The sequence below is a fragment of the Mustela nivalis genome (genome assembly GCF_964662115.1).
Source record: "Mustela nivalis genome assembly, chromosome: 3".
In the NCBI taxonomy this organism is placed as follows: domain Eukaryota; kingdom Metazoa; phylum Chordata; class Mammalia; order Carnivora; family Mustelidae; genus Mustela; species Mustela nivalis.
In genome coordinates this window covers 116,596,275-116,618,376 of record NC_139022.1, presented here as the reverse complement: position 1 = coordinate 116,618,376, position 22,102 = coordinate 116,596,275, and the positions used below count along the sequence as shown (strand labels likewise).

At 40.2% G+C, this 22,102-nt stretch overlaps 2 protein-coding genes across 7 annotated transcripts in view; one reads left to right on the top strand and one right to left on the bottom strand.

The window, feature by feature from the left end:
• UIMC1 (ubiquitin interaction motif containing 1) overlaps positions 1-17,250 on the bottom strand; it is a 173,772-nt gene extending 156,522 nt beyond the window's left edge. For 2 of the 3 annotated variants that reach the window (XM_082723139.1, XM_082723144.1), the window contains exons 1-2: positions 17,171-17,250; positions 12,100-12,197 (exon numbers count right to left, since the gene is read on the bottom strand). In XM_082723139.1, coding sequence (XP_082579265.1) covers positions 12,100-12,124 — 25 coding nt within the window. In that variant the 5' untranslated portion in view covers positions 12,125-12,197; positions 17,171-17,250. Of the gene's footprint in view, positions 1-12,099; positions 12,198-17,170 lie in introns of those variants that run through there. The other variant, XM_082723142.1, reaches the window with a different exon arrangement.
• Positions 17,251-17,284: 34 nt separating this feature from the next.
• ZNF346 (zinc finger protein 346) overlaps positions 17,285-22,102 on the top strand; it is a 34,657-nt gene continuing 29,839 nt past the window's right edge. For 2 of the 4 annotated variants that reach the window (XR_014309562.1, XM_082723146.1), the window contains exon 1: positions 17,286-17,521. Coding sequence is in view for 2 of the 4 variants with exons in the window: in XM_082723146.1 (XP_082579272.1) it covers positions 17,347-17,521 (175 nt within the window). In the remaining 2 variants the exon portion in view is untranslated. Of the gene's footprint in view, positions 17,522-22,102 lie in introns of all 4 variants that reach the window. The other 2 variants (XR_014309561.1, XM_082723147.1) reach the window with 2 other exon arrangements.

The window sequence follows — 22,102 nt, the reverse complement described above, 5'->3', positions numbered from 1 at the left end:
AGATTCTCTCCAGACTGCTGTAGCTAAGAATACAGGGCACACTTCCTCCCAGCTCAAAGCCAGAGGTTTCCTTCCAAGGAGGAGCAGGATATCAGTGTTTCTCATTCTGTCTCCAGTCACCTGTTGCTGAGGCTAAGTCCCAGGCAAACACTGTTGAGAAGCTGAGAATCCCCTCATACAGCCGCTGCTCATGGAGTGGAGGCTCTAAGTTAGGTAGGACATGCTGAGAATACCAGGGCCCTGATCACCCTTGCCTGAACTCAAGAAGCAATAGCTCTGAAGCCACTGCCTTGGGTCCCTCTGTCCAATTGAGTAGTTTTAGCAAGCACCTTTACCCTGTGTTATTGATTAAGCATTTCTTTTTATATCTATAGGTCATGCACTGTTTCCTAGAAAGATTCAGAAACAAACCTGTTTGCAAAACTTCTAGCACCATAATGACTTCTATAGCTAGCACCACTGAGTCTGCAAGCAATCAGTAAGTGTTACATACTACCATGCTCCCCTTTTACTGATTCAATGCCCTAAAGTTCCTTTAAAGATCTTTAGATGAGGCAGAAATTTGGATTTGGTTTTTGGATAACAGTCCACCTTCACCCCAGGTGCCCAGCCTCCTAAATAAAACTCATATTCCTTTCTAATCAAAACTCCTCTCTTCTCAAGGAATCAATCCCATTTACAAATGCACCGAAAATAATAAGATACCTAGGAATAAACCTAACCAAAGAGGTCAAAGATCTATATTCGAAAAACTATAGAACACTAATAAAAGAAATTGAGAAGGACACAAAGAAATGAAAAAACATTCCATGCTCATGGATTAGAAGAACAAACATTGTTAAGCTCCCTATATTACCCAAAGCAATCTACATATTTAATGTAATCCCTATCAAAATACCATGAGCATTTTTCATAGAACTAGAACAAACAATCCTAAAATTTGTATGGAACCACAAAAGATACCAAATAGCCAAAGCATCCAGAAAATGAAAAGCAAAGCTGAAGGCATCAAAATTGCAGACCTCAAGCTATATTACAAAGCTGTAGTCATCAAGACAGTATGGTACTGGCACAAAAACAGACACATAGATCAACGGAACAGAGTAGAAAGCCCAGAAATGGACCTACAAGTATATGATCAACTAATATTCGACAAAGCAGGAAGGAACATCTAATGGAAAAAAGACAATCTCTTCAACAAATGTTGAGAAAACTGGACAGCCACATGCAGAAGAATGAAAGTGGACCACTTTCTTATACCATACACAAAAATAAACTCAAAATGGATGAAAGACCTAAATATAGAACAGGAAACCATCAAAATCCTAGAGAACATAGGCAGCAACATCTTTGACCTCAGCTATAGCAACTTTTTAGACACATTGCCAAAGGCAAGGAAAACAAAAGCAAAAATGAAATATTGGTTGGGGTATCTGGGTGCTCAGATGGTTGAGTGTCAGACTCTTGGTTTCAGCTAAGGTCCTGATCTTAGGGTCCTGGGATCAAGTTCTATGTCAGGCTTGATGCCCCGCATGGAGTCTGCTATTCCTCTCCCTCTGCTCCTCTGATTGCTTGCTCTCTCTCTTTCTCTCAAATAAATAAAAAGAAAAGAGAAAAAGAACGAAAAAAGAAAAAAAATGAACTGTGGGGGGAAAATTTTTTTATTTTTAAAAATGAACTATTGGGACTTAATCAAGATTAAAAGCTTCTGCACAGCAAAGGAAACAATCAACAAAACTAAAAGGCAGCCTACAGAATGGAAGAAGATATTTGCAAATGACATGCCTGATAAAGGGCTAGTATCCAAAATCTACAAAGAACTTATCAAATTCAACACCTAAAAAACAATCCAGTTAAGAAATGGGCAGAAGACATGAATAGACATTTTTCCAAAGTAAACACCTAGATGACTAACAGACAGTTGAAAAGATGCTCAGCATCACTCATCATCAGAGAAACACAAATCAAAACCACAATGAGATACCACCTCACACTTGTCAGAGTGGCTAATAGTAACAACACAGGAAACAACAGATGTTGGTGGGGATGTAAACTGGTGGGAATGAAACTGATGCAGCTCCTCTGGAAAACAGTATGGGGGTTCCTTAAAAATTAAAAATAGAATATCCTACGATCCAGCAATTACACTATTAGGTATTTACCCAAAGGATACAAAAATACAGATTCAAAGGGGTACGTGCACCCCAATGCTTACAGCACCATTATCAACAACAGCCAAACCATGGAGAGAGCCCAAGTGTCCACGAACTGATGAAAGAAGATTAGATAGATAGATACATACATAGATAGACAGATAGATAGATAGATACTGAATATTACTCAGCCATCAAAAAGGATGAAATCTTGCCATTTGCAATGGTGTGGATGGAGCATTTTATGCTAAGTAAAATAAGTCAGTCAGATGAAGACAAATATCATATGCTTTCACTCATATGTGGAATTTAAGAAACAAAACAGGTGAACATAGAGGAAGGGGAAAAAAAGAAAGAGAGGGAAGCAAACCATAAGAGACTCTTAATAGAGAACAATCTGAAAGTTGATGGAGGGAGATGGGTAGAGGATGGGTTAAATGAGTGATGGGTAATGAAGGAGGGCACTTGTGATGAGCCCCAGGTGTTATATGTAAATGATGAATCACCAAATTCTACTCCTGAAACCAGTGTTACACTGTATGTTAACTAACTAGGATGTAAACAGACACTTGAAAAGCGGAAAAGAAACCTCCTTTCTTGAATATTGGCTTTTTGAGCTACAGGCAGAACTTGGGTTTTTCAGTAAGAGTTCCACAGTGGGATAAACAGGCTAACAGGTCCTCAGGTCCCAAAACCAAGTCCTCAGACCCTAGAGTAGGAGGATCATTCAGAGAGAAGCTTGTCATTAGTCCCATTTTCTGCAACTTTAGAGCCCTGGCTTAGATCCTGCTTCCAGGGAAAAGCAGACAGGGTGGAGGGACGGAGGAGGAGAGAACAGGTAGCTCCTAATCTCTTCCCAAAGTAACTGACTTCATTTACAACAAAGCTTGGAGAAGTTCATGCTTAAGGGTGGTCACAAGAAAAGCAGTGGCTGGGTGCCTGTGTGGCTCAGTGGGTTAAGGCCTCTGCCTTCGGCTCAGGTCATGGTTCCAGGGTCCTGGGATCGAGCCCCACATCGGGCTCTCTGCTCAGCAGGGAGCCTACTTCCCTCTCTCTCTCTCTCTGCCTACTTGTGATTTCTCTCTGTCAACTAAATAAATAAAATCTTTAATAAATAAATAAACTCTCTCAAATAAATAAACACACACACACACACTGAGAAATCACCGCACACCTGTTAGAAAAGCTATTATCAAAAAGACACAAAATTACAAGTATTGGCCAGGATGTGGAGAAAATGGAACACTTGTGCATTGTTTGTAAGAATACAAAATGGTATAGCCATTGTGGAAAACATTTTGGAGGTTTCTCAAAAAACTAAAAATAGAATTAGCACATGACCAAGAAATTCCACTTCTGGATATATACTCAAAAGAAGTGAAAGCACAATCTCAAAGAAATATTTCTAAACCCATGTTCCATAGCAGCACTACTCACAACAGCTAAAACATGGAAGCAACCAAAGCCTTCACTGATGGCTAGATAGATAAATAAACATAATGTGGTATATACATACAGTAATAAATATTACTTAGCCTTAAAAAAGAAGGAAATTCTGCAATATGCTACAACATGGATGATTCTAGGACACTGCTAATAAGCCAGGGACTGAAATAAGCCAGAGATGCCTGCGTGACTCAGTCAATTAAGTGTCAGCCTCCAACACAGGTTATGATCCCAGGGTCCTGGAACTGAGTCCCACATCAGGCCTCTTGCCCACGGAAAAGCCTGTTTCTTCCTCTGCCTGCTGCTCCCCTTGCTTGTGTGCTCTCTCTTTCTGACAAATGAATGAATGAAGTATTTTAATTAATTAATTAATTTAGTCAGTATAGAGACAGGAAGTGTAATGGTGATTGCCAGGGGTTGGAAGGAAGAGGTAAATGCGGAGTTACGGCTTAATGGGTATAGAGTTCCAATTTTACAAGATAAAGAAAGTTCTGGAGATGATGGTTGCACAGCAGTATGGATGTACTCAATATCACTGAGCTGGACACTTAAAAATAGTTAAGATATTTTTATGTTATATATATTTTACCTCAATTAAAAAAAAGTACTAGGCATAAAAAAATAAGTAGACTATATTAAAATTAAGAACTTCTGTTCATCAGAATATGTAATAGAAAAGTGAAAAGCCGACCAGAAGACTGGAAAAGGATATTTTAGTGTGTGTGTGTGTGTGTGTGTGTGTGTATATACCCACATATATCCACAAAGGATTTATATCTAGTATGTATTTGCTTGGAAGAAGAAGGCAGATAATCCAATAGAAAAATAGACAAATGAATTAAATTTGCACTTCACAAAAGAGGCAAATGGCAAATATACCTATGAAAGTGTAGCCAGCTATATTAGTTATTATGTATGCAATACTCAAGCACAGGTAATTTCATTACATACCCACAACCAATGCTAAATGAAAAAGACAATATCAAGTGTAAGTTAGGATGTAGAACAACTGCTGATAAAAGAGTATAAATTGGTAGAACTACTTTGATAAATTGTTTGGTAGATTCTACTGAAACAGAACATATGCATACCATATGAGCCAGTGATTCCGTTCCTAGGTCAATATGCTTCTGAAATGAGTACAAAAATTCACCAAAAGACACATACAAGAGGGACGCCAGGGTGGCTCAGTTGGTTAAGTATCTGCCTTCAGCTCAGGTCATGATCCCAGGGTCCTGGGATTGAGTCCCATATTAGGACCCCAGCTCAGCAGGGAGTCTGCTTCTCCCTCTGCCTGCCACTCCCCCTGCTTGTGCTCTCTCTCTCTCTCTGGCAAATAAATAAGTTAAGTTTTTTTTTTTTAAAGACACATACAAGAATATTGATAACAACAGTTTATATAATAGCCAAAGGCTAGAAACAAATCAAATATCCATCTGTGGTACAATGGGTAACTTATTTGTGTAATATTATACAATACTAATATTGTATAATTAATAGTAATAAGATTAAATAAACTACAACTGCATGCAATAATTTTGATTGGTCTCACAACTATTAGGAAAGAAAAAGCACACACACACATACACAAACATACTATATGGTCACATTTACATAAAGTTCAAAAAAAGGCAAATTTAATCTATGATGTTAAAAGTCAGGAGAGTCATTATCCCAGGGTAGGTGGTGGTGGTAGTCATGGGAAGATGGCACAAGAAAGCCTATTTTGGTGCTGGTAATTCTGGTTACAGCAGAGCATTCACTATATGAAAACAAGCCAAGACATATATTTATCATTTATGCATTATTCTATATGTATATTATACTTGAATAAAAATCTACTTAAGGGACACCTGGGTGGCTCAGTCAGTTAAGCATCTGCGTTTGGATCAGGTCATGATCCCAGAGTCCTGGGATCGAGTCCCGCATCAGGCTCCCTGCTCTGCAGGAAACCTGCATCTCCCTCTGCCCTTTAGCCCACTCGTGCTCTCTCTCAAATAAATAAATAAAATCTCTGACAAAAAAAAAAAAGAAGAAGAAGAAGAAGTACTTAAAGGGCTCCTGGGTGGCTCAGTTGGTTAAGCCACTACTTTCGGCTGGGGTCATGATCCTGGAGTCCCCGGGTCTAGTCCCAGATCGGGCTCCCTGCTCTACAGTAAGTCTGCTTCTCTCTCTGACTTTCTCCCCTCTCTTTGGCTCAGGTCATGATCCCAGTATCCTGGTATTGAGCCTCGCATTGGGCTCTCTGCTCAGCAGGAGCCTGCTTCGCCTCCTTCTCTCTCTGCCTGCCTCTCTGACTACTTGTGATCTCTGTCTGTCAAATAAATAAAGAAAAATCTTTTTTAAAAAAATTACACTGTGGGTATGGTCACACAACCCTGTAAATAGACTAGTAATCACAGAAGTGCATAAATTTTATGGTATGTAAATTATGCTTTAGCAAAGCTTTAAAAAGATCAAATGTATATAGTATACCTTATATATAAGAAACAGTAAGAAGGAATTAGAATACATATTTACTTGTACTTGAAAAAGGAAATGAAAGGATAAACAAACAAAAATGATTACTTTTACAGAATAAAGGATAAAGGAGTTGGAAGGAGGCAGGAATGGGTGAAAGGCAGTTTTGACCTCTAGATTGTGTATGTTTTACCTAGTCAAAGGGAAAAAAAAAACCTAATCTTTTAAAAATTCCTTAAGTTGACGGGACGCCTGGGTGGCTCAGTGGGTTAAGCCTCTGCCTTCAGCTCAGGTCATGATCCCAGGGTCCTGGGATGGAGCCTCGCATAAGGCTCTCCACTCAGTGGGGAGCCTGCTATTCCCCGCCCCCCCGCCTGCCTCTCTGCCTACTTGTGATTGCTCTCTCTCCCTGTCAAATAAATAAATAAAATATATTTTTTTAAATTCCTTAAGTTGAAAATAAATAGAAATAAGTTAACTAAACTGAGAATCATATTGGTTACCCCATAAAGAAATGATTTACTTCAAGGACTTTAGAAAACAGTATTTTGACTGCACATCCTAAGTGGGACACAATCCAAGAACAAAAGATGTTCTAAACTTCTAAACTTTCTTCAGCACTTATATTATTTGTAGTGATTTAACATTTTAGACTTTGTTTTATATTTTAGAGTAAAGCAAAGAAATAATTATGTTAATAATATTAGGAACCAAGGAAACAAAATGAAATGAAAACACCTTAATATTAAACCTGAAAGGAAAAATACCAATATAAACTAATTACTTTAATGTGTATTTTTTTTTTAAAGATTTTATTTATTTATTTGACAGAGAGAAATCACAAGTAGATGGAGAGGCAGGCAGAGAGAGAGAGGGAAGCAGGCTCTCTGCTCAGCAGAGAGCCCGATGCGGGACTCGATCCCAGGACTCTGAGATCATGACCTGAGCCGAAGGCAGCGGCTTAACCCACTGAGCCACCCAGGCGCCCCTTTAATGTGTATTTTTAAATGCTACCCACCAAAATGAATTAGAAGCTAAGTCTCCTCATTAACAAAGGGTTTTCTTTTTTTTTTTTTTTTAAAGATTTTATTTATTTATTTGACAGAGAGAGATCACAAGTAGGCAGAGAGGCAGGCAGAGAGAGAGAGGAGGAAGCAGGCTCCCTGCTGAGCAGAGAGCCCGATGCGGGACTTGATTCCAGGACCCTGAGATCATGACCTGAGCCGAAGGCAGCGGCTTAACCCACTGAGCCACCCAGGCGCCCAACAAAGGGTTTTCTATCAACCAGATGGTACTGTCTAATATCATTCCCCCACTAAAAGTGAACAAACAAACAACACAGGGCTCCTTAAAGGAATGGCTAAATAATGTCTGGTACATGGAAAGTACAAGATGAGCCTAGACTATCTTATTTGTGCCAGAAAGCAAATAAGCTTCCAAAGATTTATAGAATGATATCAAAAGGATGAAAAATTTTTAAAAACTATCAGAATAAGAGCTCAATCAATAACCAGAGTTATAAAAACCTGAGGTTCAACTAGAATAATAATTTCTTTTTCCTTTGCCCTCTTCCATTCCCTCCACTTCTTTCTCCCTCCTTTCCTGAACAATTAAGTTCTAAAGCAATAACGTGGTACAAAAAAGAATGGCATTTGTACCTGGGACGTGAAGAGCTACAGTGGCCCAGCACATAATAATGGAGACCCAAGGGGTAAGGAGAACATTCAGGTAGGAGAGTTGCCAAGAGTGGGGAGTAGAACCCAAGTGGAATAAAAAGAACATCCTGTAGAGCAGCCACTTAGCATAGAGTTTCGGAGCCTGTGCAGTTTCAGGAGCTTGTCCACATAGGGGGCCAGCCCAGCTTAAAGAGTCAGAGAGCCTGAATGGGGTAAGGAAGTTTCCTCCATGGAGGGGTAGCCCATTTTGAGGTGTCAGAGTCTGAACAGGGTAAGAAAACGTGATCTAGAATGGGATGCCATAGATGTGTCTACTGAGAAGAACAGAGAGCAGCACCACCCATGTGGCAATGAGCATAGCTTGTGTCTAGTCTATGGCTTCTAAATACTATTCTCCACTAAAACGATCCAGGACTCTTGGGGAAAATGACTGATTCTGCTCCATTATATGGCTGGGCAGGTAAAGTATGAGATGAGCCTGGAGCATCCTGTTCTACCAGAAAGCACAGAAGTATGTAAGGGATAGTGAGAGGGGCACCTGGATGGTTCAGTCATTAAGCATCCAACTCTTGATTTCAGCTCAGATCGTGATCTCATGGTTATGGGATTGAGCCTGCATTGGGCTTGGCACTCAGTGGGGAGTATGCCCCTCTCTTTCTCCCTCTCCTTCTGTCCCTACCCCCACTCTCATGCTGCACATGGGTGCACATTCATGCACTCTCTCTCAAATAAAGAAGTAAATCTTTAAAAAAATTTTTTTTAAAAAGAATGGTGAGGAACCTGAAAAAAGGAAATGGAAAATAACAAGTGTTGGCAAGATGTGGAAAAACTGGAACCTTCATCTGTTGCTGATGGGCATGTAAAATGGTATGTATAGGCGCTATAAAATATAAAACAGTATGACAATTCCTCAGAGAGTTAAACATAGAATTTACATATGATTCCACAGTTCCACTTCTAGGTATACATCCAAAAGGAATGAAAGCAAGGATTCAAACAGATATTTGAACACCAATGTTCATAACAGCATTATTCACAAAAGCCAAAAGGTAGAAGCAACCCTATAACCACTGAATGAAGAACGAATGGGTAAACAAAATGTAGTATATATATATATGTACATGTGTATATATGTATATGTGTGTGTATATGTTTGTATATATATACAAACAAAGGAATTTCATTCAGCTTTAAGAAGGAAGAAAATTCCGATACATAATACACCATGGATGAACCTTAAAAACATTATACTAAGCTCAATAAGCCAAACACAGAAGGACAAATAAATGATTCCACTTACATTAAGTACCTAAAATCAAATTAATAAAGACAGAAAGTAGAATAGTAGTTACCAAGGGCTAAGGGGAGTGGGGAATAGAGAGTTACCATTAAATGGGTATAGAGTTTCAGTTTGGGATGATGAAAAAGTTCTGGAGATGGATTGTGGGTGTAGTTGCACAATAATGTGAATTACTGAATGCCACTGAACTGTACACTTAAAAAATGTTTAAATTGGTAAATTTTATGCTATGTAGCTCTTACCAGCATTTTATTTTTTTTTTAATAATTTTCTTTTTTGGGGGTGCCTGGGTGGCTCAGTCATTAAGTGTCTGCCTTTGGCTCAGGTCATGATCCTAAGGTCCTGCGATTGAGCCCCACATTGGGCTCCCTGCTCAGTGGGAAGACTGCTTCTCTCTCTCTCCCTCTGCTCTTGCTTGTGTTCCCTCTCTTGCTGTCTCTCTGTCAAATAAATAAATAAAATATTTAAAAAACAAGGCAATTTCCTTTTTTTGATAAAGAAAAAGAGAGAGCATGAGTGGGGGAGGGAGAAGGAAGGGAGGGACAGAGGGAGAGGAACAAGCAGACTCCCCTCTGAGCAGGGAGCCCTGATGAGGGGTTAGTTCCCAGAACCTTGGGATCATTACCTAAGCAGAAGACAGATGGTTTACTGACTGAGCTACCCTAGTTCCCCACCAGCATTAAAAAAATTTTTTTAATGAAGGCAAAACAGAACATTTTCTGACAACCAAAAACTGAGAGAATTCATCATGAGCAGACCGGCACTACAAGAAATACTAAATGGAATCTTAGGTGAAGGAAAATGAGCCAGGTGGAGACATGGAACTGCAAAACAGAATGAAGAATACCTAAAAGGGTTGACTAAATTGGTAAATATAAATGAATACTGACCATTTAAAATAACAACAAAAATAATGTCTTGTGGAATTTAAAACAATACACTTAAACAAAATAAATGACAACAATAACCCAGGAAGCAGAAAGTATTAGAGTTAACCAATTTTAAAGTGCTAGCATTACTCAGGACGTGTGGAAAATACTAATTTAGGGTAGACTGTGATGAGTTAAGGATGCATATTATAATCTCTAGAGCAACCACTAAAAGAATAATGAAATAATGATCAAATATATGAATAGTTAAATACCAATAAAAAAAAGGATAAAAAACAGAATCATAAAAAATATTGTTCAATCCAAAAGAAGGCAAAAAACAAACAAACAAACAAACAAAAAACCAGCCAAGAGAATAAAGGAAAAGAACAGATGGAGTGAACAGAAAACAGCAAAATGGTAAAAATAAACTCAAATGTCAGTAATTAAATTAAATGGAAAGGGGCTAAACACTCTTAGAAATAAAAGAAAAAGACTGTCAGACTATTTACAGAAATTCATTTTAAATATAACGTGATCAAGGTTAAAAGAACAGAAAACAATGGGATGGAAAAATATGTACTATGTAAATACAAACAGAAAAGAGCTAGCTCAGCTAAATTAATATCAGATAAAGTAGACTTTAGATAATAAGTATTACTAGAGATAAGGAGGGGCATTTCACACTGATAAAAATGTCTAACTGAAAAATATGACTTTCCTATTATATATTCAGAAATAAAATAGATGAAGCAAAAAAACCAAAAAAACCAAAAAGTGAAATAGACAAATCCATTCACAGTTGAAGATTTGAACACAAGGACCCCTACCTCAGTAATGGAAAGAACTAAAGAAAAATCAGTAAGAATATAGAAGATGTGGTCGCCTGGGTGGCTCAGTGGGTTAAGCCTCTGCCTTCGGCTCAGGTCATGATCTCAGGGTCCTGGGATCGAGTCCCACATGAGGCTCTCTGCTCAGCAGGGAGCCTGCTTCCTCCTCTCTCTCTCTCTGCCTGCCTCTCTGCCTACTTGTGATCTCTCTCTGTCAAATAAATAAATAAAATCTTTAAAATATATATTAAAAAAAAAAGAATATAGAAGATGTGAATACATGGGCGCCTGGGTGGCTCAGTGGGTTAAGCCTCTGCCTTCGGCTCAGGTCATGATCTCAGGGTCCTGGGATCGAGTCCCGCATCAGGCTCTCTGCTCAGCGGGGAGCCTGCTTCCTCCTCTCTCTCTCTCTCTCTGCCTACTTGTGAATAAATAAAATAAAATCTAAATAAATAAATAAATAAATAAAATCTTTAAAAAAAAAAAAAGAAGATGTGAATACGCTGTCAACTACATTGACATAACTGAATATTTACATGACATTATACAAACAACTGCAAAATACACTTTCTTTTCAAATACAAATGGAATGCTCACCAAATAGACCATATGTTGGGCTATAAAACAAATCTCAAGATTTCAAAAGAGTGAGGTCTTACAGAATATGTTCTTTGATCACAATGGATTAAACTGGAAATTAACAATAAGAAATCTAGAAAACCCCCAAATATTTGAAAATTAACAACTCATTTACACAATGTTCAAGATTAGACAAATCTAATCTATAACAGGAGAATTTAGGATGATTCCTTTTGGCTGAGAAGAAGAACAGTGAGCGTTTTGGGACTTGAAATGTTATATATCTTAACATAGGTAGTGATTATATGCATGTGTTTATATATTAAAATTTATTCCAGATTTTACTTGTATACTTTGTTCCATGTAAGTTATATTCCAATAAAAAAGTAAATCAGAAAAAAAGAGAGACATTAAATTCTCTAGTACCTAACAAAATATCTATTTCATGGAGAATGCTTATAAATGTTTGATGAATTAAAAAAGGAGAGATAAAGAATAGAATGAAAAGGCCTACCACACATCTAATACCATTTACACCTGTTAGATCAGCAAAAGATAAAGAAGTCTGATGGTACCGAGTGCTGCAGAGAATGAAAATCAATAGGAACTTTTATACTTTGCTGATGAGAATATAAATTGATACAACCACTTGAGAAAACAATTTGGCATTAGCTTGTAAAGTACAACATTCACATACCTACCAAATGGGAATCATTTCCTAGGTTTATATCCTAAGACATGCCTACCCAAGTGCACCAGGGGTTAAATATAAAAATGCTGGGTTACCTGACTGGCTCAGTTGGTAGAGCATGCAACTCTTGATCTCAGCGTTTTGAGTTCAAGCTCCACATTGGGTACAGGGGTTCCTTTAAAAATTTTAAAATCTTAAAAAAAAAAAAAAAAGAAGAATGTTAATAGTAACTCTGTTCATAACTGAAACATCTCAAATGTCCATCAACACTAGAACAGGTAAATCAATTATGGTATATTCACATAACAGATTATTATCTCACAGAGAAAAATGAATGAACTCGGGGTGCTGGGCTGGCTCAGTAGGTGGAGCAAATAACTCTTGACCTCAGGGCTGTGAGTTCAAGCCCACATTAGGCATGGAGCCTACTTAAAAAAAAATTAATGAGGGGCACCTGGGTGGCTCAGTGGGTTAAGGCCTCTGCCTTCGGCTCGGGTCCTGATCCCAGGGTCCTGGGATCGAGCCCCGCATCGGGCTCTTTGCTCAGCAGAGAGCCTGCTTCCTCCTCTCTCTCTCTGCCTGCCTCTCTGCCTACTTGTGATCTCTGTCTGTCAAATAAAATAAATAAAATCTTAAAAAAATAAATATAAATAAATAAATAAATAAAAATTAATGAACTGTAGTTACTTGCAACAACATGGTTATTAGACACTTAATGTTGAGGGCTGCCTGGGTGGCTCAGTTAATTAAGCATCTGCCCTCAACTCTGGTCATGATTTTAGTGGGGAGTCTGCTTTCCCCTGTTCCTCCCCCTTTACCTCCTCTACTCCTCCTCTGCCCCTCCCCTTCCCCTTCCTGCTGCTCCTGCTCTCTCTCTCTCTCTCTCTCTCTCAAACAAATAAATAAAATCTTAAAAGAAGAAGAAGGGAATGAAAAGGGAAGGAAAAAGACTTTATAATGGGCGTCTTATACCACAGTAGGACATTTTAACTTTTTAACTTTCTCCTATGAGCAACAGGAAGCCACTAAGTATTGTCAGTAAGGGAGTATAGTACAGTGCGTGGCTATAATAGACAGTTTTTGTTCTCTAAAATTTAAGATGTTGAAATTCTAACCCCCAATGTGATACTATTAGGAAGTGGGGTCTTTGGGAACTGATAAGGTGAGAAGGGTAGTGCCCTTATGAATGAGATGAGTGCCCTTATACAAGAGACTCTAGAGAACTCTATCATTCCTTCTGCCATGTAAGGGCAGAGGGAGAAAATAGCTGTGTATAAATCAGGAAGACAGCTCCCATCAGAGACCAGCCACCAGATCTGTTAGTACTTTGATCTTGGACCTTCCAGTCTCCAGAACTGTGAGAAATAAACTGTTGTTTAAGCCATTTGGTCTATGGTATTTTGTTACAGTAGCCCAAATGGACAAAGATACTGACATATAATGTAGTGGGCCCCAAATAAAGCCTGTTAATTCAGTGTGACTCAAGTTACTATGCCATTTCAAGATCTATATTGATTTCTTGGCAATCCTTCAGTGAAGATGACAGAGTTTCACTGGATCATTTTAAGCCACTCTAAGGGTGGCTGGGTGGCTCAGTTAGTTAAACATCTGCCTCAGCTCAGGTCATGGGGCCTAGGACTAAGTCCCATGTCAGACTCCTTGTTCAGCGAGAAGCCTGCTTCTCCCTCTCCCTCTGCCTGCCACTCCCTCTCCTTTGCTCTCTCTAATAAATAAATAAAATCTTTTTTTAAAAAGCCACTCTAGATTTCCTTGGATACTGAGGAGCTTAGTTTAGTCTCTTAAACTAAACTAAGTCACTGTGATCCATAAGCAAATGCAAAAGTAATTGAAGCTGGTTCTAGAAATTATGGGATCTAAAACGCTAGATCTAGAAAAGTAGAGTTTAGCTTCACCAAGATGGAGACTAGAACCTACTATCAATTTGTGAAATTTTCAGAAAAATATAGCCTTCAGAATAAACTGGTGACAACTACCATTGACTCTGTGCCAGGCAATGTGGTAAGTAGTTTATGGAAATTATTTTGTTAATCTTCATTTAAAGCAGCTATCATTTACTTATTTTACAGATGAGGAAGCAAACTTACAAATGTTAAATAATTCACCTAATGTTGCATAGGTCATGACTGCAGAATGGAGCAGCTGACATCAAGCTGAGTATCTCATGACTTTAACTGACTGCCTGTTAATGCCTCAGAGATTAGTTCAGTTAATCCCAATTCTTCTCACCTCAGATATTGTCTGGGTGTAAAACATCATGACCACCCGTTGCACCTCACAGCCCTCCTGCCCTAAGTGTGGCTCAGTAGGGTCTAGAATACTTGTGAATCCCTGGACCACCATTAGGTAATGAGAAGAAACTGCCTTATCTGTTTAGTCTAAACTTGGCATACATTAAGTGGACTGTGACGTGGAAACAGTTGGAAAGCTCTATTTGAATCTAATTCTCCTCTTTCCCCTCCTCAAAACCCTCTGGAAATCCCAACCTATTGATCAGCAAACTCCTTTACACTGTCAACCTGTCCTTGGAAAGTTGCTGATTTAAAACCTGGCATGTCCTGAAGACAATGCTTCCTTGCAGCCCTGAAGACACTATAACATGACCCATCCTGGGCAGTAGACTAGGATTGCAGCAAAGATATGTGTGTGTGTGTGTGTGATCATCATTCTTCCCCCCTTCCCCACCAACATAGATTTGTCAATTTTCCTCAAGAGCAAACCCTGCTGTTTTGGACCAATCTTAATTTCTGAGTCAAATAATGCTTGTACACATCTTATTAGTAAAACCTAATTTATGGTCACTTCTAACAACTAGAGATGTGTTCACAGAGCTGAGAAGCAGAAAATCTCATGACAGCATTCACTGGAGAATAATCTAAGTTGTTTTGAGCATCTAATCAGATTTGGAGGGAGGGGAGGGGTACTGTTTTTTGCTCTATTATGTCAAAGACATATGCTTGAATTCTGGGACTTTGACAAAAATATCCTCTATGCCTTTGGATTTCTAGCTGAATAACTCACACTATGGAAATCTGGTTAATTAGAAACTTTAAGATAAATAAGTAAGGTACAAAAAAAAGATAAATAAGTAATGTACAGTCATTGGTTTTTAGGCTGGTCATATGGTATTGGCAAAAGGACATGTATTTGCAGTCTGAGGTCTGGTTTTCAAGCATGGGCTCTGACATTAACTAGCTGTGGGATCCTGAAAAAACCTTCACCTCTCCCAGTTTTTCTCTTTATTGTCAAGTAAGAATTCTTCATAGGAAAACCACCCTAACGATTAAATGTTACAATGTATGTTAAAGATGCTTCATAAACTATAACACATTGCACAAACATCAATCATCTATAGCATTTTAATAGATGAGTCAGGCACGAGGCCTGACACAGAGCTGATCCACCATATTTGTAATATAAATAAGTAAATCCCGCTGGTGAGCTGTGTCATCTCAGGCAAGAAACATCTCTATCCCTACCTCTCTTTTGCCTCCTCTGATACCACTTCCCCCTAGTTCAGTGGGCTTGAACCATACTCCTTTTTGCTACTCCAACAGAGCGAGTTCACTCCTGCCGCAGGGACTTTGGACCTGCTGTTCCCTCTTCCTGGAACATTCTTCCCCAGTTCTTTGCATGCGTGGTCTTTAACTTCTCATCCATCAGGTCTTAGGTAAAAGGTCATTTCCTCAGAGGCTTTCTCTAACCACTCTAATTTTCCTTCTACATCATTCACCCAATACGTATTCCTGTTTTATTTTTCTCCTTAGCACTTATTACTATCTGTTGACTTATTATACTGTTCTCCACTAGAATAAAAAACACTGTATTACAGCTTCCTTGTCTGTCTTGTTCACAACTGTATTCCAATGCCCAAAATAACCTCTAATTCGTAGTAAACTCTCAATAAACATTTGAATAAATGAAGTTGAAATAAAGTAATTATATCAAAAGTTTCATTTATTCAACATATATTTTGTATGTACCTATGAGAGCCCAGGCTCGATTTCAAGATGCTGAGGACTGAACTGAGAACAAAACAAAAATCTCTGCTTTCTTGGGGCATGGCTACTAGTGGGAAAACAAACATAGTAAAAACATACTATATCTGATAATGTTAAGTGTTAAAGAGGGAAAAAAATAATAAATCAGGAGAGGGGGACATGAAATGTGTGTGGAGGGGTTAAATTTTAGATAGGGGAGCCAGAGAATGAAATGAGAGGCTGAGGGGCGCCTGCCTTTGGCTCAGGTCATGATTTCCCAATCCTGTCCTCCTATCAAGTACCACATCTGGTCCCTGCTCTGCGAGAAGCCTGCTTCTCCCTCTCCCACTCCCCCCCGCATGTGTTCCCTTTCTCACTGTATCTCTCTCTGTCAAATAAATAAATACATTCTTTAAAAGAAGGAGGAGGAGGAGGAGAAAGAAAGAGAGAAAGAGGCTGAGCCATGAGGATATATGTGGGAAACGCCCTCCAGGAGATCAAGGTGACTGAGACAGTAATGAAAGTGTTGGAGGCTGACACAATAGGAGATGAGATCAGGGAGGTTAAGGGAAGTCAGACTGCGAAGGGTCTTTTGGCTAAACTAAGGACTTTGGCTTTTCACCAAGAGTGGGATGGGAAACTGTTGAGGAGGAGAAGCATCAGGGTACCGTGATACGGCGTGTTGTAAGAGGACTGCTGGGGCTGCTGTGCTGAGAATATCTGAAGAGCAAGGGAAAGGTCCAGTAAAGAAGCTGCAATAACCTCAGCAAGAGATGGTGGCTCGGAAAGACTGGGGGAGGACATGTGGGGACAGAGGATACATTTTCAGATTTGACAGTTACGTTGGAGAGTTTAAGGGGGAGATCTGGGCTGGGAATTAGAACTTGAAACTCAAATGGTATTTATTATCAGCAGTAACAGAATCACGGAGATGGAGCCCTGGCTCTACTGTTGAGTAAACTATTTCTAGGTTCTGGGCTTCAATTTCCCTAACAGTAAAACGTAGAAAATATTCCCACATAACAGGGCCTTCAAGAGAACGAAATGAGAAGTGTCGAAGGCTGACGGTGAGCAAGGCGAGAACCTTTAGCCGAGGGCTGCACGAACCTATACCGGAGGGAAGGGGCTGCTGTAAAAGCAGCGACTGACTCAATTCCACAGCACTTACTCGGAGGAGGCACCCCAGCAGCCATCAGAGAGAAGCGCCTGGCCCCGCGCCGCAACGCGGTCTGCAGCGCCCAAACCTCGCGAGATTTGTTGGCCTGGCAAAGTCACCCTCCCACCCACATCTCGCGAGACCAAGCTTTATGAGTGGCGATCTGCCGGTTAGGGCTTGCAGGAAAGATGGAGTATCCCGCATTGGGCACCGTGGAGGCCGCGGACAGTGGAGGGGCCCGGCCATACAACAGCTCGGAGGAGCGAGAAGGACGGGAACCGGACGGGCTGCGCTTCGACCGCGAGAGGGCGCGCCGCCTGTGGGAAGCAGTGTCCGGGACCCAACCAGTGGGAAGGGAGGAAGGTGAGTCCGGGGACCTCAGAGGCAGCAAGTCCCTCACTCGCCCGCTGGTCTCAAAGGGAGTGGCGGAAGCGCGAGGCGGGAACGCGGCCCAGCCCCTGGGTCTCCGGGCACACCCCCTGGCGCCCGGCCCGCCCCCTTGCGTGACGCGCCCCGGGACTTCTTGACTCGTGCACCCCGGCTGGGCCTGGGTACCGTGGGCCCGTTCCCTTGAAAATTGAGGCCGCAGCAGCAATGAATGAGGTCTCCCTGATCTACTGGTCAAAGGCCTTCTCATACTCAGGCCTCGGGTTTTTTTCCCCTTCCATTCTTACCCACCAGAGCACAGCTCTTATCGTAAACTCGTAGAATGTAATTCCTATCCGTGCCTTTTCTGAGACCCATAGAATCTTCCCCGCCAGACTCCTAGCCCCTCACCATTGCTCCCTGACTCAACATCGTCCCAGTCTCCTGGTTCTCCCACCCCTTGTGTCGCTTGCCTCCCCTCTCTCGTGCCCCACACTGCCAAGGACTCCAGAAGGCGTTCTTACCCCCTTTTTCCTGCTGGTCTTGGTATCTTCTACCTGGTTTACTCCTGTTTCTAGGCGTCTGGTCTCTACTACCTGGGTCCCTTTAATGTGATGGGGGCCGGGAGCCTGAGAAACTGGCCAGGGTATACTTTGGCCCCAGCTTCTTTGTACTGAAGTTGTGGAGAACAGAATACACCGGGGCCGGGGCGGCGGCGGGGGGGGGGGGGGGGGGCGGGCACTTTCTGGGCTGAAGGTTCCCAGCTTGCTCTGCATTTGACCTGGCTCTGGGTAAGATGGAGGTAGAGGAGCATGGAAAGAGCTGGCCTAACCTGGTAGCGTGACCCCCTTTGTAGTCCTTAGCAGAGATAGCTGCTTAACTCTAACCTAGAAGTACAAGAACTGTCTGGCCTTCTGTGCTAATCCTGTCAAGTAATCTGCAGTAAAATCAGATGGTTTGTTTGCTCGGTGAGCAGAGTAATCTTGGAATTTTAAAATGTTGCTTGTGAACTCATTGCCCTGGCATAAAATGGAATTTTGACCACATCCAAGGAAGATATGTTTAAATTTGGAGTGGTACACAGACCTATACCCTTGTGTATACTTCTCCAGTTTTAAAACTAGTCTAATATGACGCCTAAATTAATATGGGCTCTCTTTCTCCCACATAATTTCAGACTTGTTTGGTACAGATCCCTGCAAACACATCCCAATTTTCCTTTCACTACTTTGACAAACATTCTCTGATAACCTGCTCAGTTCCCAGGACTGGCTGGGCGGCAGAGCTAGAGAGGAGGAAGATACTGTCCCTTGCCTTGAAGGAGTTTATAGTCTAGTCCAAGAAGCAGACTCCAAAACAATTTCAGTATAAGGTAATGGGTGCAGTGAAGAGGAATGTGTAAAAATTGGTTGTGCACAAAGAGGGAGTGACCTTTGTCCTTGAGGGACAGGGAAGGCACCCCCTTGGGCCTTGAAGCAGAGAACACAGCAGCTGTGCTCTAAAAAGTGAATTGCTTGTGCGTGTGTGAATGTACAGTGTCATTTAGGACCTAGTTCATTTTCCCACTCTCCTCACTTTCCAATATTTATATGAAGTTTAGGTAGAGCCCTGTTTAACACTAAATTCTACTCATTTTTGTTTTTGTTTTTCTCTTAGCACTTTCTTTGAGTTATAATTTATGTATACCATAAAATTCACCCATTGTAACTATACAATGCAATGATTTTTTAAGTAAAAGTACAGAGTTGTGTTTTAGAATATTTCTATGGCTTCAGTTAGTTCCTTTGTTCTTGTTTACATTAAATCTCCACTCTCACCTCCTGCCCTAGGCAACCACTATAAATTTACCTTTTCTGAACATTATATATAAACAAAATCATACAATATGTAGTCTTTTGCATTTGGCTCCCCCCCCACATGTTTTTGAGGTTTAGCCAAGTTGTAGTGTGTATTAGTACTTCATTACTTTTTGTTGCAAAATCATATCTCATTATATAGATCTTGCTTTTTTATCCTTTGACAGTCTCTGCCTTTTGAGTGGGCTGTTAAGACTATTCACATTTAATTTCATTATTGATATGGCTAGATTTACATTTTCTACTTTGCTATTTATCTCCTTTACATTTTGTTCTTCCTTTTTTCTTTGCTGACTTCTTTTGCGTTAAGTATTTTTTAGTGAACCATGTTAATTTCTCTGTTAATATTTTTTTTCCTTATTTTATTTTCTTAATGCCCAAGGGACTACAAGAGGCATCTTAACTCGTCACAGTCTACTTCAAATTAATACTACTTTTTTTTAATACTACTAACTTAATTCTGATAAAATATAAAAACATTCCTCTAATAGTGCTACATTCCTCCCCCTCCTTTGTAGTATTATTGTCATGTATATTATTGTTATATATATTACGTCAATATATATTATAAACCTAATTATTCGGTGTCATAATTATTGATTTATACAATATGCCTTTTTTTAAAGATTTATTTATTTTATTTTTTTAAAAAATATTTTATTTTTTCATTGGACAGACAGAGATCACAAGTAGGCAGAGAAGCAGGCAGAGAGAGGAGGAAGCAGGCTCCCCGCTGAGCAGAGAGCCCGATGCGGGGCTCGATCCCAGGACCCTGGGATCATGACCTGAGCTGAAGGCAGAGGCTTAACCCACTGAGCCACCCAGGTGCCCCAAGATTTATTTATTTTAGAGCGAGAGGGTGCACGATGGGGAGGGGAGAGGGAAAGAGAGAATCTCAAGCAGGCTTTGCTAAGTGTGGAGCCAGAGGCAGGGCTCCATCTCACAACCTGGAGATCACAACCTAAGCTGAAACCAAGAGTCGGGCGCCCAACTGACTGTGCCACCCAGGGACCCATATACAGTTTGTCTTTTAAAGAAATTAAGAGAATTTAGGAAACAAAAATATTTATAATGTCTTTTATATTAACCCACATATTTACCATTTTTGGTATTCTTTTTTTCTTCCTCTGGATTCAAGTTACCACTTAGTACCACTTGCTTTCGGCCAGAAGGGCTTCCTTTAGTATTTTTTGCAAAGCAAACCTGCTAGCAGTGAATTCTCTCAGTCTTTATCTGGGAATGTCTTTATTTTGCTTTCAGTCTTAAAGAATAATTTTTTAAAATAACATGTTGGGACGCCTGGGTAGCTCAGTTGTTGGGCATCTGCCTTCGGCTTACGTCATGAGCACAGCGTCCTGAGATGGAGCCCCACATCGGGCTCTCTACTCAGCAGGGAGACTGCTTCTCCCTCTCCCACTCCCCTGCTTGTGTTCCCTCTCTGTCTCTCTCTCTGTCAAATAAATAAGTAAAATCTTTAAAAAAACTTCTTTAAATAAAGTAACATCTTTATTGGTACATAATTCATCTACCATAAAATTCACCCTTGTAAAATTCAGTGGTTTTTCGTATATTCACAGAATTGTGCAGTCATCACCAATAATTTCAGAACATTTTCATCACCCCAGAAAGACGTCCTATACTTATTAGCAGTCACCTCTGGCAACTGCTCATTCCCTTTCTCTTTCTATAGATTTGCCTATTCTGGATGTTTCATATCAATTAAATTGTATAATATGTGGCCTTTTGTGACTGGCTTCTGTTGCTTAGCATAATGTTTAAAGGATAGTTTTGCTAGACATGGAGTAATTGGTTGACAGTTTTGATCTTCTCACTACTGTTATTCCACTGCCCTGTGGCTTTCATTGTTACAGATAGGAAGTCAATCAAATTATTCCACTATGTATGATGAGTCATTTTTCTTTTGCTACTTTAAGGAGTTCCTGTCTTTATCTTTTTTTTTTTTAAAGATTTTATTTATTAATTTGACAGACAGAGATCACAAGCAGGCAGAGAGAGAGGAAGAAGCAGGCTCCCTGCTGAGCAGAGAGCCCGATGTGGGGCTTGATCCCAGGATCCTAGGATCAAGACCTGAGCTGAAGGTAGAGGCTTTAACCCACTGAGCCACCCAGGCACCCCTTTATCTTTCTTTTAAAAAAAATATTTATGTATTAATTTAGAGAGAGTGAGAGAGACTACAAGCAGGTGAAGGGACAGGGGGAGAGAATCCTTAAGTAGAGTCCTAGCTGACCTGAGATCATGACCTGAGCCAAACCAAGAGTCAGACACTTAACTGACTGAGCCACCCAGGCACCCCTGTCTTTATCTTTCAGTAGTTTGACTATGATGTATCTGGGTGTAGATTTCTTGGTATCTATCATGTTTTGAGAGATTGAGACTTTTTTTTTTTCTTAAGATTTTCTTTATTGGACAGAGTGCACAAGTCAGGGGAGTGATAGGCAGAGGGAGAGGGAGAAGCAGGCTTCCTACTAAGCAGGGAGCCTGATGTGGGGCTTGATCCCAGGACAGGGATCATGACCTGAGTGGAAGGCAGAAGTTTAGCTGACTGAGCCACCCACGTACCTCAAGAGACTTGAGACTTTTGGCTGTATGGATTGTTTTTCTTCAATCAAATATGGGGGAGTTTTCAAACATTGTTTCTTTTTCTTTTTTTTTTTTTAAGTTTTATTTATTTATTTGACAGAGAGAGACACAGCAAGAGAGG